Raw genomic sequence first — 13,595 nt, 5'->3', positions numbered from 1 at the left:
CTAGAAAATTTTTCCAAACATGAGTCATGACTGCAATTCTTCCTCAGAACAAGACAAACCTCATTCAGAATTCTGGCTGAGCAATTCACAACTCTTTCATTACATAAATACTGGATTTTTTTTCTCTTAACTTGTTACAATTCACATAAGAAAACAACTCACATAAATGATTTTTTATCAAAATAAAAGACAGTGGTAAAAGTGAATCATCCACAGGGTAGCCAGGATTACCACATGATCTGGTAGGTTAAAGAAGTTACCCAGGATTTAACTTGCCTTAATACAAAGCCTGGTCAAAAAAAAAAAAAAAACACTAACTTGAATGCAAAGGATTTCATTTTTCAAGCAGTAACCTAAGCTACTGTGTTCCTTGGAACAAGTTTGAAAGCAAGAATTACTTACATTCTCAGTAACTGACATATCTGAGGAGCTTTCTGCAATAATTTTCATTAAATAGTACTTGGCTTTAAGAAGGTAAGTTTTATGCTCCTCATGTTCTTCAGGCAGCATGACATCATTTTCAATCTCTTCTGCTTTTCTCTGAAAAATCTGAAGAGTGGGATGCAGAGTGAATAGTATTAGTCAGAAGGAAACTGAGTAAAGGAGAAGTATTTTTGGGTAATGCAACTTACAAACTTACCACAGCAAGATTCCAGTAAGACACCACATTCTCAATAGCTTCAAATGCTGATAAAGCATCATCAATTTTGCCATCAACTGCATCCAACATAGCAAATGCTATCTGTGCCTCTTCTTCATATGCTGCAACCTGAAAGAGCTACAAATAAAGAAAAACTTATACTTAACAATGGAACAACATAACCTTTTTTCCTATAATACAGGGAGAATTCTTTTTCTTGAAAGTTGGTACTGAGGGAGTTCAGTGCCTTCAAATCATAAACACTATTTTAAAGGTAAGACCAAAGTTATAAGGAGAGAATTTCTCCCTTTATAAAACACGATTACCAAATCTCACCATTAAGAGTGTCACAGTAGTAACAACATAGAATAGTACCATGTAGACAAAAATCCCACAACTATGTACATTTCTGACACAGACCCTTCTCTTCAGCCTTGGCTCCATCGATCTGTACCTGAATGTCTACACTATGGAAGTGTTTGAAGAGAGGATCAGTAGGTTCAGAAATACTCCTCTTCTTTTTGATAGTTTCCAGCAAAGGCAGAACTTTCTTCCAGTAGTAGACACTTCGTCCAATATATTCCTTCTGGTCATAGAAGGAGTTAAGGTTAATTCCCTGGTGAAGAAAAGGGAATAGATGGATATGTTATTTCAACAAATTCAAGTCAAAATGCTATTCCTCCACATCCTTCTATTTTCTTTAAGAGTTCCAAAGTCCTTCTCTGACACTAAGAAGAGTAGCTATGTAAATGTAGAAAATAACACTACATTTTAAGACAAGAGTACTTCATTGAGCAACTAGAACAACAAATTTGCCTGATAATATAATCAACTGTTCTTAATAATACACATTCATCAGATCCCACATCCCCTGAGTCCGTTCATAATTTAAAAAATAAAGAAAAATATTTTGGCTTCCATGTATTTAAAAATAATCTCAGCTTACTGTTTTCTGCAAGCTTTTTGCCCAGTGTATGATTAGGGCAGGTTGAAGGCCATGCTTCTCCAGTGTTCGCAGAGTACTTATGCCATGCTGTACAATAAGCCTCAGTTTTGCTGCTGTTCCTGGTCTGAACATCAGAAGAAACATTCCTTGATTAGTATTTTCTGGTTTTCATCTGTTCACATACCATTCACTTAATGAACACAGTCGGCAGCTTAACTTGCTAGCTTGCCTCTAGGTTAGAAATGCACTGTTAGAAATGAAAATTCCATTCATAGAAATCTTTCAAGCATATCAAGTCCCTACTACAACAAAGCTTCAATGTGAAAAATGTAAAAAAAATATTATTTTTTACAAGAATTTATAGGTACAATCCAAGTTGCTGTAACAGATGCTTCCTAAAGACTTGATCGAACATTTCCAAACCAAAAAAGCCTTACATTGATTTTCTCTGAAGAAGAGTACGAACAGCATCCCACCAGGATCTTTGCTTTTCAGTATAGAGTTGTTTGCATATTGGCAATGGTAAGAATTGAGGTTGATGTGCACTGTAGTGAGAATTAAACTTCTCTTGCAATTGTAAGTTGCTAGTGAATACCACCCCAAGTAGGAATACCTGTTTTAAAAAAAATTAGTCATTAATTACCAAAAAACTAAATTTGTATCATATCTTAAACTTGAAAGTTCACTTACTTCAAGGTCTAACAGGCAAATAGATTCAGGAGCATCTGTCTCAAGTCTTGATGTTTCTTGGGGCAAGTGAAAAAGCTGTTTTAACCATTTGCGCATGGGGGGTAAGACTGACATAGAGTTCCACTGCAAGCCAAGCCACACGAGGTGCTGGAGACTGCCATTGTGCAATCGAATGGCACCTATGCAAAAAACAAGGTTGGATGCAAATGTCAGTTTCCTGCAAGCCCTCAATATTACTATCTGATCAAAGCTGGGTTTCACATTTCCCTCTGTGAAAGCAGCCAAAGATACTTTACAGATCAATAAGCATCAAGATTCCAGGTTTCACTTATGAAGGGTTACATACTTCAGTACAGCCAAACATACCAAGTCCATCTAAGCGCTCAAAGCCATCAGCTGCTTAAGCTTCTGAGGGGATGACTCTCATCATTTCCATTCTCACCTTATTCAGGCCAATAGATAACTTTTAGCAAACCTATTTACTTTTCCAAAAATCCTTAAGGAATTACGAAGACACACTTCTTTACACTGCAATAAAGTGTAAATCTTTCCTATGACATTAAGGCAACTTTGAACAGCTATTCCAGGTATTTGTCTTTTGTTGCAGTACAAGTATTTGTGTACTAGTACCTCTTCCACAAGTATTTGCAGAAGAGGTTCACAAAGTTATGCTGAGTTTCAGAAAGTAACACTACTTACCAATATCATATTTGTGAAGTTCCACTTGCACTGGTGCTTGTGTACTGACATTTCCAATATCATCTGTGCCGATAAAAGACCTCTCCCTAGAAGCTCCACTCTCAAACAGGCTATCAAACAATGCAAATGAGCCACTCTTGTTTGCAAATGACTCCACGATCTCTTTAAAGAAGTCTTGCTTGCCATGACTTAAGTTCAGTAGCATATGGCCTAGAAAACAAAAATATCACTTTACATAAATAAAGCAGCAAACACAAAGAAAGTAGTATTTGCTATGCTGGACTGCCCTTTGATACTGAAGGCTGGATGGGAATCAGGATTTTCCCTTATGAAACCTACAGACTGTTCAGGTATGTTCTCCCTGTAATTAGGTCAGTGCTTCAGCACATAGGCTTTCCAAGCTTTCAGTGACAACAATCCCAAAGAATTTGTAAATCCAGTTCTTTAGGAAAACAAAGCCCTCCTACCATGACTATTCTAAGGGCATTGCAAATGACCTTAAAATAAATAGCTGTAATAAAGCAGAAGTCTACATTAATATAATCCATTCTGATGTAAATGAACTTGATGTCTAACATGTTCATCTGTTTTCATCTAGGCCCTCTAAGAATTCTGTAGACTGAAACACTGTCTATACTTGGCAGCAAAAAGAACAAGCTGATGAACAAGTGAAAGGATGAAAATATCAGGGAAACAAACTAGTATTTTCTTTCCCTCTTGGGGCTAACAATACTTCCAAAATAGCATCAGCAGGAAGAAGTCATTTCAAGTAGGCTTAACAGACAATAAAAGCTAAATTCTATCTTAGCATGCTACAAAGTCAAAAAGGAGGAAGAAACCCAACCACTATTGAAACAAAGAGAACACACTCTACCAGCATGCTTAAGAAGAGAAAGTAACTTTAGGTATCAGAACCAAACTACTATTTTGTTTTACATATGTAGTCAGAATCTATAATGTTTTACTATATATTGAAGTGATAATGTTACAAGACACACGTGTTCTTTTACAAATCTTAGCCTTTACAGTAAATGTGCAGCACTAAAATGGAATCATGCAGTTTTTTTTTTAAATTACCAGATTGGCTCTTTCGATCACAGGCCAACATTTCTAGCATATCTTGTCCAGTTTGATCCCCCTTTATGAGTTTTGACTTTGGTTTAGGAACCTGGTGAAGCAAGAAGAAAATTGTTACAGGTTTTTCACAGCAGGAGCAGGACATTTAAATGTATGTCAGGCAACAAGCTTCTTTTTATCGGAAGCTGTAGGAAAACAGGCATTCATTCTGAAGGTACATACACTGGGTTGTGGTTCTGTGTGGGACGGGCAAAGAGAGCAGAGAACCCACCTAAAGCACACAGATGTGCAATATAGCTATTAAAAGTAACATTAAGTGTACACAAGAGCAAGTAATATCTGCAGTGCAAGCCATGGTATAAAAAGGACAGTCAAGGCAAAGAATTCGTAAGGGCAAATAACCATAATTCTTTTAATTTGGTTGTCTCTCCAACAAGTATATGGAACTATTCACTTGGTCTCCTTCCATCCCTTACAGGAGTAACACTCAACATGTGTCTCTATTGTATTATGAAAAAATAAATATATTGCAGGAAATAAATGCATTAATACTTAAGAATCAATTACTCTGGCAAGGGGAACAGTTGAAAGTATACTTTTACCCTATTTGTGTCATTTGAAACTTTTAAATAATTGTGAAAGTGGAGGGTTTGGTGGGTGAGGACAGAGTTCTCCTTTAGATACACAAACACTAGTTCATCTCAGGAATACAGGAATTCAACACGTGCACAGCTAGAAAATTTCAAGAAAAGTATCAACTAAAGGTTTAGACTGAAAAATCATTACCTGGAAACTCAGGAGATAACACAAGGCTGCTAGCTCACACATAGCTCTCCACTGCGCCTCGTTGTCTTGGGCCATTTTCAGCAGCAAAGCTCCAGCATGCATGTACAGCTGTCCTTTCATCTCCACATAGGTACGAGACAACTCATCAGCCACATTCACGTACGGTTTTACTGACTGAAGTGCACGATCAAAACTAAAATGCAGAGAAGACTCATTCTAAACAGAGTCCTGGTAAAAGCTATAGCACCTGATTTTGGTTTGTGCTATTTAATTGTGAATTAAGGAACTTCATGAGTCAATGGGAAGTACTTTCTTATTGTTTAAACCCAAGTTACAAGAAAGTACAATCTCCTCAAACTCCCACAGCTCTCAAGTTTATTGAAGTAAATATCACCTAGATACTTAGTGCTTTTCATCACATTTTTGCACAGCTACTTTTAAAACTATTGTCCTGAATACATGGATAAACCTGTTCACTACTGCTGATTTACAGACATACAGCAGGTATTATTGACTCTCTTTTCATTATCAGAAAGGTCCAAAACACTGTTTAACAGGCTCAACAAAAATAGAAGGTACTACAGAAATTCTTGTCCCTGTAGATTACCATACAATCCTCACTCAGGAGAGGGTTTCCAGAAAACAGTTAAAATTTTTTTTCAATTACTGGACAAGATGTTAGCATTGCCATGACCTAGACGCACTTCAGATGTGAGCATCTCAAAATGCTCTTAATAAATCAGAAGCAGAAAACACAAGATGGTCAATGTTAGAGGAGAAAAATAAAATAAAACAAAACATACTTGGGTATTAAATATTGCTCATCTATTCTGTACTGCTTTCAATACTCATGCAAGATTAAAAGACTAAGAATTTTTACAAAACACAATATAACAGCCATTATACTACTGAGGAACAAAGGTAAGTTAGTAAAAAACAGCAACAAAGGAAAGACGATGGCAAGAAAAACACAGGTTTTAATCAAATTATTGACGACAAACTCTATTTTATGCTACTCTAGGTGCACCACAGATGGTAAGCTTTTAGTCAGCTGTAACACCACCAGTTTTCTCTGAAAGAGGCTATTCTTGCTTCAGGTGGTTTCCTCCCTCCCAATTACACTGTATACACAAAGTTCCTAATTACTCCAGTGTGCTGTGTTATTTAAGAACAGAGTGACTAGGACAAAGTTGATACACAAGAGATAGTTTCAGCTTTTCATTTTTTTTTTAGTTGCTTTGTTTGGATTGGAGTTTTTTGGGCTGGTGTTTGTTCCCCAATTGTCTTGGAAATCTGGATTAGTCAATTGCTAAAGTACAGAACAACTTTTCTAACTGAAGGAAAAGAAGGATACAAAGACCCAGGATATGAGTCTTCTCCATGGCTCTGAGCTGACCATGCAAACATCTGTCAAAAGACAGCTTGGGGTTCACATCCAGTAAGAACTACTCTTAGCAGTCAGCACAGAGAGTCTTCTCTCTTATCCCAAAAACAATATTAGCTGTGAAACAGAAGCTTGGTGGATGTCATGTGACCCCAAACAATTCTTAGAGGGTCTTTTCTTACCACAGAAAAGTTTAAACAGTACCTTTCGAGTGCCTCTCTGCATTCCTGAATATCTCTAGAAGAAAGTGTCAGTTTGACAAAGCTGGAATAGGCCAGCAGATGATCTTTCTTGATAGTTCTCCAGTTATTTTTATCAGACTCCAAGTCTTGTAAAGACTCCAGATATTCCTAAAGAAGAAAGTTCATCACAGGATAAGGAACAGTCATCCTTCCATGAAGACAAGGGCAGTACTTCTCCAAAACACACTAGCAGCATTTATTGCATAATCCAGTTTCACAGGTGAGACCTTAACATATTCTTCAGAAGCAAAGTTCCAGGGAACTATTTGCTTGAGTAATTTTATCCCTAATGGAACTGCTGTGTCTAACTCAGCTTTTGAAGTTAGAAACTCAATAGTTCTATAAAGCTTAATTTTAGGGAGAAAATTCCAATTAAAAAAAAAACCACACAAGAAGTATTTTGTAATTCCACTGGTCTCAGCAGACTTGCATTTGAAGGAGTTAAATCCCTTGAGAAACAGCTGTCAGAATAAGGACACTAAGAGAAATAGACCAGGTAAAAAGATACGGAAGACTACCACAGGATCAAAATATGATTAAACACCTCAAATGTCTCTACAACACAGGAACACCATTCCAAGCTTGACTGCAAAGGTATTCTCTTCTCTGCCTCCTGACAATGGAGCACAGCATCCTTTAATCTGTTATTTGAACGATAGAGTGCAACTAGTCTGATGTTTATGTAGACATCATCTGGTCTTGCATAAAGTTCTGCTTGAATCAAGTCAAAGAGCTGATTCCATCCATCTTCACCTTTACAATCCAGTAACTGCTCCTGTTGAAATGTGAAAGTAACATGTTAGTATTTCATTTCCCACATCAGTCTTTTGATCCACTACAATACTAGACAACATTCTTTCCTCCACTACATGACTACATCACGCTAGCTAGAGTACTCTCAATAGCTTTCAGGTATTACAGGAAGTTTGATAAAATACTCAAATATTTAAAAATATACATGACTATCACAGAAGAAAAATCCTCAGAAGAATTTGCTTCTTACCAGGAGTAAGAAATGCTCCTCAAAACATTTGGTTCAGCGACAGCAGACCATAGACTACCTTGCTTAAAAAATCACCCCAGACACCTTGAGACTTCCATGTGGCTGCTACCCAGCTACACAAAATTAATATACCTGTGCAAAAGTGATATTGCATGGCTCAAAGTATTTACGTGGCATTTGAGAATTACAGCATTTCTCACATTCTGCAGAAATTACCATAATGCAGATTTAAAAACAAAAAATCCATATAAACTAAAAAAATAACTTCTCAGACCAGCTACCTTCCCACCAGTGACACAACAAAAAGAACAAGTGACACCTGTCTAGTCTCTAACTTCTTGACTGCGATAAATAACAATTTTGCAGCATTTAGGAAGAGGATTAAACTTCAAACACTAGAAAGGGTATGGAAGCATGCAGCTGCAGCTTCCTTTAAAACTGACAAAAAATGTCAGACTAGAAAGTTTTTTATATTAAAGATGGTAAAATAATTCAGCCAAAAACTTTTGCTGGAGGTGATATGCAAAAGGCACTCCAGACAGGTGCTGAAAGTTTGCTCAAGCCATTGAACAGAGGTGATTTTGAACTTACCTTCAACCTGTAAATAGCAGGACTCCCAGGAAAGAGTTTAGCAGCTCTGTCAACCCAGTATTTTGCTCTTCCATCAGTAATGTCATTATTGCATAATAACTCCGCAATCTTCAATACAAGATCTTTCTGTGTTGGGTTCAACTCCACAGAGCGCTGTTTTTTCCCCATGCAGACACAGGAGTCAAAAATAAAAAGGCAACTTTAACTTCTGATCCACACAGAACAGGATACAAACATACCCAGCTATTCAAATCATTTAAATCTATAAATACAGAATATATAAGCCAAGTCTTTCTACATGCCATACTAGTTTACAGCACCCAAGCAGAACTGCTGAAATTCAGAAAAGCACAAGAGAAATAATGCAAACACCACTTCCTCTGCATCTAACACTAGCTACTGCCATACACGGACAGCAGGACTATATGGACCTCTTGTCTAGCCAGACATAAAAACTTTTTAAAAAATTAAGACACAGTTTAAGAAGTGTGATAGCACTTCATACATAGAGTTGGCCAGACTTGTGAGCACATCTTTCTCCCCAAAACCAGAAAAAAGGCAATCCAAGAGGGAATCTGACATTCACATGCTTGCCTAACCAAAACTGGATTTGTACCTCCCTTCTGCACCTGTCCTCTTCAAAACCAACCAAAAACATAGTAAGCCTACAGTCTTCTACTACCAACTAAACTCCAGCTGTCATCACAGTTCACATGACAAGATTCTACAACAGTAGTACAAGAGGCAATGCCTGACTTGGGGAGAATTTAACAGCAGGTAGCATGAAAATCAAGTCCAGAAGAAAAAACAAAGGAGCAACTTCAAAATATACTACAGAAGCAAGCGATATATATCAAGTGAAGAATCCTCTCTGCAGTGTGTCACGTGCTTTCCATTGTCAAATGTGTATGACAGAGCTTTCCCAAGAGCATGTTTTTCTCTATGGGTTTGAGAATGTTTGGCACATGTTTTAGAAGTCCATTTATAAAGGAACAAAGCAGAACATTTGGGGTGAATACAATACTTACCTTGTAACACCCAAAAGCTTTTTCTATGTTATCCTCAGCTTCATAGATTTGTCCAAGAAATCTGTGTGCTTTGGGATCTCTCTCTTGTACAGTGAGGTATGTAGATATGTATCTGTGAAGGAGAAAAAAGTCAGTTACTTGACCAGTACTTTCCACTACCAGTTCCCCTTCTCACCCAAGCTCTAATGGTAACTTTATCTGCCATACAGGACACACAGACCTAATTTTTCCAGATGCTTTGGCCAGACTACAGAAGTATAGACATGTCTTGTTCCAGACACTTTTTTAGGACCTTTAAGTAAGCAGCAACATGGTTTATTACCTGTACAAATGCTACTTACTCACCAGCCAATATTTCTGTTGATTAAAAAAACAAAACCAGGACTTGGTAAAAATAGTAAGAATGGTAAAAGCCAATTCAGCCAGGTACATTTTTTCAGTACCACATAACTAATCTTCTTTTAAGTTACTGTTTTACAAAGATCTAAATAGCACTAAATGCCCACAATGACTGCTAGCTTAAAGCAGCATGGATAGTCATCTTTGTTCCTCTGACCTACTTCATATAAACATAGCTTTTCTTTTACACTTTAGAGAACAAAAAAACAAATGGCCATCAATGCATTTTACCTTTTAGCAAGTTCATATTCTTTTATTTCAAAATACAGCTTAGCAAAGAGGAATCCTTTCATCGATTTCTGAAGAAGAAAAACATGACAAACACACTTTAGACATTCAGTACTTCAAAAGTAATTCCCTAATGAATGACCTTTCTTTTCAGCAATGCCTAGTACTCAAATGACTGAATTTGACTATTCATTATCAGCTCAAATCCACTCATCATATATAAGGGCTTGTTTCTGAAAGATGTAGGTTTAAGAATTAAAAAAATAAAAGTTTTTGCTATAAAAAGGTTACTATAGGAAGCTAGAGATTACAAGAGAAGAAAACAACAAGCCTTCATACTCATGGTATTTCACACATCACTCATTAAAGAGAGTGTAAGAATAGGGTCACCTACATTTAGTTCATTTCTTTGCAATGTAGCAAGGAAAAAAGATTCTACAAATCAAGAGATATGCCATTTAGCACTACTGTAGTGTACTGTCATTAGACACTACTGTTTAAGTATACTTGAGGAAAAAACTTTCACTTAAGTCATTCTCAATTTGGGTAAGAAATGCATTTATGCAGTAGTTTATTTCTGACTAAAATAACTTTAACGTACACACCCTACGAGCAAGAGGTGAAACATCTCCAAAAATATTTCTTGGGAGGTAGAATAAGGAAGTAACAAAGAAGCCAAGTGGCAGAAGTATGATCAGGAGGAAAAGTGAAAGGAGTGAGGTAAAGAACTTGCAAAGTTACAAGGAAAAAGGCAGAAGTAAATCAGACAAATTCAAAGCTTGAGCTCTCAATATCAGTTCAAAAACAATTTTGTTTTTGAACCAAGAAACACTAGAGCTGGTTACATCTATGATTCCAAACAAGTGTGCACATTTTGAATTCACTTGAATTGAAAGTCACCCTCCCTCTCTCACCACTGTTGTTCACAGAAAATTTTAAGAAGCAGTTAAAAACGAAAGCAGGCTTCCTAGGATACCTCAAGGTTCCAGACTGTATTTTTGAACCCTTCAAAAGGGAAACACTGAAGTATGTCTAAGTGGAGCTGCATTTGGCATCTTCTTTTAAATATGGATGAAAAGAAACCTCAAAATAAATGCTTTGAAGCCTTATAAGCACCCCTCTCCTTAAATCAACACAACAAGAAAATCAGTAACATTTTCCACCAGAAACTGTGCTTATACAATTAGTTGTAAGCATAACTTATTAAAAAAAAAAAAACAAGTAAATATATACCAGCTGGCCTTCAGTACAACAGGAGAGGATTTATTTAATTGTTGAGTTCAGTAGGAATACAAAAAAAAAAAATAAAGAGCACCTGTGACTCTGAGAGTCATGCCCTCGACATTGGCTGCTCTATACAGCACACAATTCAATTAAGCCACAGAACAACTCTGCTGCTGTTGGGAAAGAGATACAAATAATGATGATGTACACAAGGCCAGCATAAAGGCCCTACTGCATAATGGTGAACATGGATGTATTCACACTATACAACACAGTGCTGAATATTCTAACTTAAAAAAAAAAATCAATTCAAGAGCAGTAGAACAGGATCTTTCAGGATTAAATAGCTCCCATGAACTGCATCAGACTGTTCACTGTGATCCTTTTCCAGATACAATGAAAAATGGTAAAAAGTTATCCAGAGGTCCTCATCCTTCTGACCAGTTACTAAAATACAACAGAAAGATTATTTATCCCCAGTTCCTTCTCTCCTAATACTGCTACAAAGACAAGAATATTAATGACACAACACATAAAACCGAAAGTGCTTTACCAGTTCCTTGCTTAGAGTCTTCTGAAGAAACAAAGCTCAGGAATCCTTTTCTGAGAAACGAAACTCGGGAAGCAGGAACTAAACTCTTATAAAACTCAAGATGTCTGTACTCAGAGAACTGGTGGACTCTTTAAAACTACACTAGAGCTTACCAGCAGTAAAATAAAGGTGCACAGCTCCAGTAAAACACTGTTCCCAGTCAGGGAAAGCACTTCTACTACGCGAAACTTCCTCAGCCTCTCCTACCTCACTCGATTACTCAGAGACCCTGAGTAATAACATGCTCAGAAATTATCCGAAAGACACCCTAACTCACAGAATACCACACTAGTCAGGAATGGAAGAGATCTCTGGAGATCATCTAGTCCAACACCCTGCCATGGGTCGGTCACCTAGAGCAGGTGATACAGGCGCGTCCAGGTGGTGTTTGAGTGTCTCTAGAAAGGGATCCTTCTTCCTCTTACCGACACGGAGGAGGACGGGCCAAGCAGACCAAGCGCCAACACCGAGGCGGCGGGCTCAGCGCGGGGAGCCCGCAGAGCGCAGCCGCCCCCCGAACCGGCAGCGCAGGGGGAACGAGCGCAGCCGCCCCCCGGCCCGGCAGCGCAGGGGGAACGAGCGCAGCCGCCCCCCCGGCCCGACAGCGCAGGGGGAACGAGCGCAGCCGCCCCCCCGGCCCGACAGCAGAGGCCTCGCCGCGGCGCGGGGGCGGCGGTCCCTCAGGACGCGCGGCAGGGCCGCCACCGCCCCACGCGGTGCAGCGGGCCCCATACCGGCCGCACGGAGCGGCCGCAGCGCCCCCCGGGCCCGCCGAGCAACGCGAGGCCGCGCTCACCTCTCTGGGGGACGGAGCCGCGGCCTGCAAGGAGGCGACGTAGCGCTCCACCTCGGGCTTCGTCCGCCTCATCATGGCGTCGCCGCGGCGGCAGGGGCCGCGCCCGGCCTCTGTCGCGGCGGAACGCGCCTTCCCGGGCGGCCCGGCGGTGTTGGCCCGGCGCCTGCGGAGGGGAAGGAGGAGGGAAGGCGGGGGGAAGGAGGAGGGAAAGAGGAAGGAAGGAAGCGCAGGAGCGACGCGGCCGCCGCGCGTTACGCAAGTTCCCGCTCAGCCGTGCGGCGCGCGCCGGGCTCCCGCCCCCACATCAACGGCCGGGGGCGGGGGAGGGGGTGGGGCCTGACCCGGTCTGCGCATGCGCGCGAGGTGGTGGGGAAAGCTGGGGTAGGAAATCTGTCACGGAAAATTGTGAGAAACGAAATTTTAGCTTTTTCTCACCTAAAACTACAATAAACTCACCTCAGTAATATATTAAAATATATATGGTGATAATATATTTATTACCTAAAAACTATACTATGTATATATGTGTATGTATTTAGATAACAAATTTTTACCTAAAGCTAACCTAAGTAACAGTTCTGGCGCCCTCACCATAAGAAGGACGTGGAACTGTTGGAGCAAGGCCAGAGGAGAGACACGGAGTTGGCAGGAGGATTGGAGCATCCCCTGTACGAGGACAGGGGAGGAAGTTGTGGCTGTGCAGCCTGAAGAGAAGGTTCCATGGAAACCTCACAGCCACCTTCCAGTGTCTGAGGGACCTACAGGGAAGCAGGAGAGGGACTCTGGCTGGACCTGTCGTGATAGGATGAGGAGAAATAGGTACAATTAAAAGAGGGGCGATTTAGGTTAGATACAAGGAAGGAATTGTTCACTGTGATGGTAGTGAAGCCCAGGTTGCCCAGAGAGCTTGTGGGTGCCTATCCCAGGCAGTTTTCAAGGCCTGGATTGGATGGAGCTTTGAGCAATCTGGCTAGTGGGAAGTGTCCCCCATGGCAGAGGCTTGGGACTAGGTCTTTAAGGTCTCTTCCAACCTGTAATATTCTATGATGCTATACATCATGGTTCAGAGCAGCTATAAATTTAATCTATAAGCATAAGGGCCTTCTTACTGAGATCCAGTGCTCTAGAAAATGAGTCTCAAATATTGTAGCAGCTGTGGTGAGAAACCTTTATTTCCAAGCACTGTGGATAGTATAATTAAACAATTAAACTCTAAAACACAGCTGGGAACATGGACTAGAAGATGGACCAGCAACCCTCAAGGCAGAAC

The 13,595-nt window shown here is 39.8% G+C and overlaps 1 protein-coding gene across 4 annotated transcripts in view; it reads right to left on the bottom strand.

The window, feature by feature from the left end:
* RANBP2 (RAN binding protein 2) overlaps positions 1–12,454 on the bottom strand; it is a 34,660-nt gene extending 22,206 nt beyond the window's left edge. The window contains exons 1-15 of one of the 4 annotated variants that reach the window (XM_042778983.1): positions 12,326–12,454; positions 9,717–9,784; positions 9,087–9,198; positions 8,059–8,211; positions 7,009–7,239; positions 6,427–6,572; positions 4,839–5,031; positions 4,053–4,143; positions 2,976–3,185; positions 2,277–2,455; positions 2,024–2,199; positions 1,587–1,710; positions 1,095–1,256; positions 641–778; positions 403–549 (exon numbers count right to left, since the gene is read on the bottom strand). In XM_042778983.1, the coding sequence (XP_042634917.1) occupies positions 403–549; positions 641–778; positions 1,095–1,256; positions 1,587–1,710; positions 2,024–2,199; positions 2,277–2,455; positions 2,976–3,185; positions 4,053–4,143; positions 4,839–5,031; positions 6,427–6,572; positions 7,009–7,239; positions 8,059–8,211; positions 9,087–9,198; positions 9,717–9,784; positions 12,326–12,400 (2,205 nt within the window). In that variant the 5' untranslated portion in view covers positions 12,401–12,454. The remainder of the gene's footprint in view (positions 1–402; positions 550–640; positions 779–1,094; positions 1,257–1,586; positions 1,711–2,023; positions 2,200–2,276; positions 2,456–2,975; positions 3,186–4,052; positions 4,144–4,838; positions 5,032–6,426; positions 6,573–7,008; positions 7,240–8,058; positions 8,212–9,086; positions 9,199–9,716; positions 9,785–12,325) is intronic. The other 3 variants (XM_042778982.1, XM_033051189.2, XM_033051188.2) reach the window with 3 other exon arrangements.
* Positions 12,455–13,595: the final 1,141 nt, after the last annotated feature.

Source organism: Catharus ustulatus, chromosome 2, assembly GCF_009819885.2.
Source record: "Catharus ustulatus isolate bCatUst1 chromosome 2, bCatUst1.pri.v2, whole genome shotgun sequence".
In the NCBI taxonomy this organism is placed as follows: Eukaryota; Metazoa; Chordata; class Aves; order Passeriformes; family Turdidae; genus Catharus; species Catharus ustulatus.
Note: the sequence above shows the minus strand (reverse complement) of the source record. Positions and strands in the feature narration are given on the sequence as shown.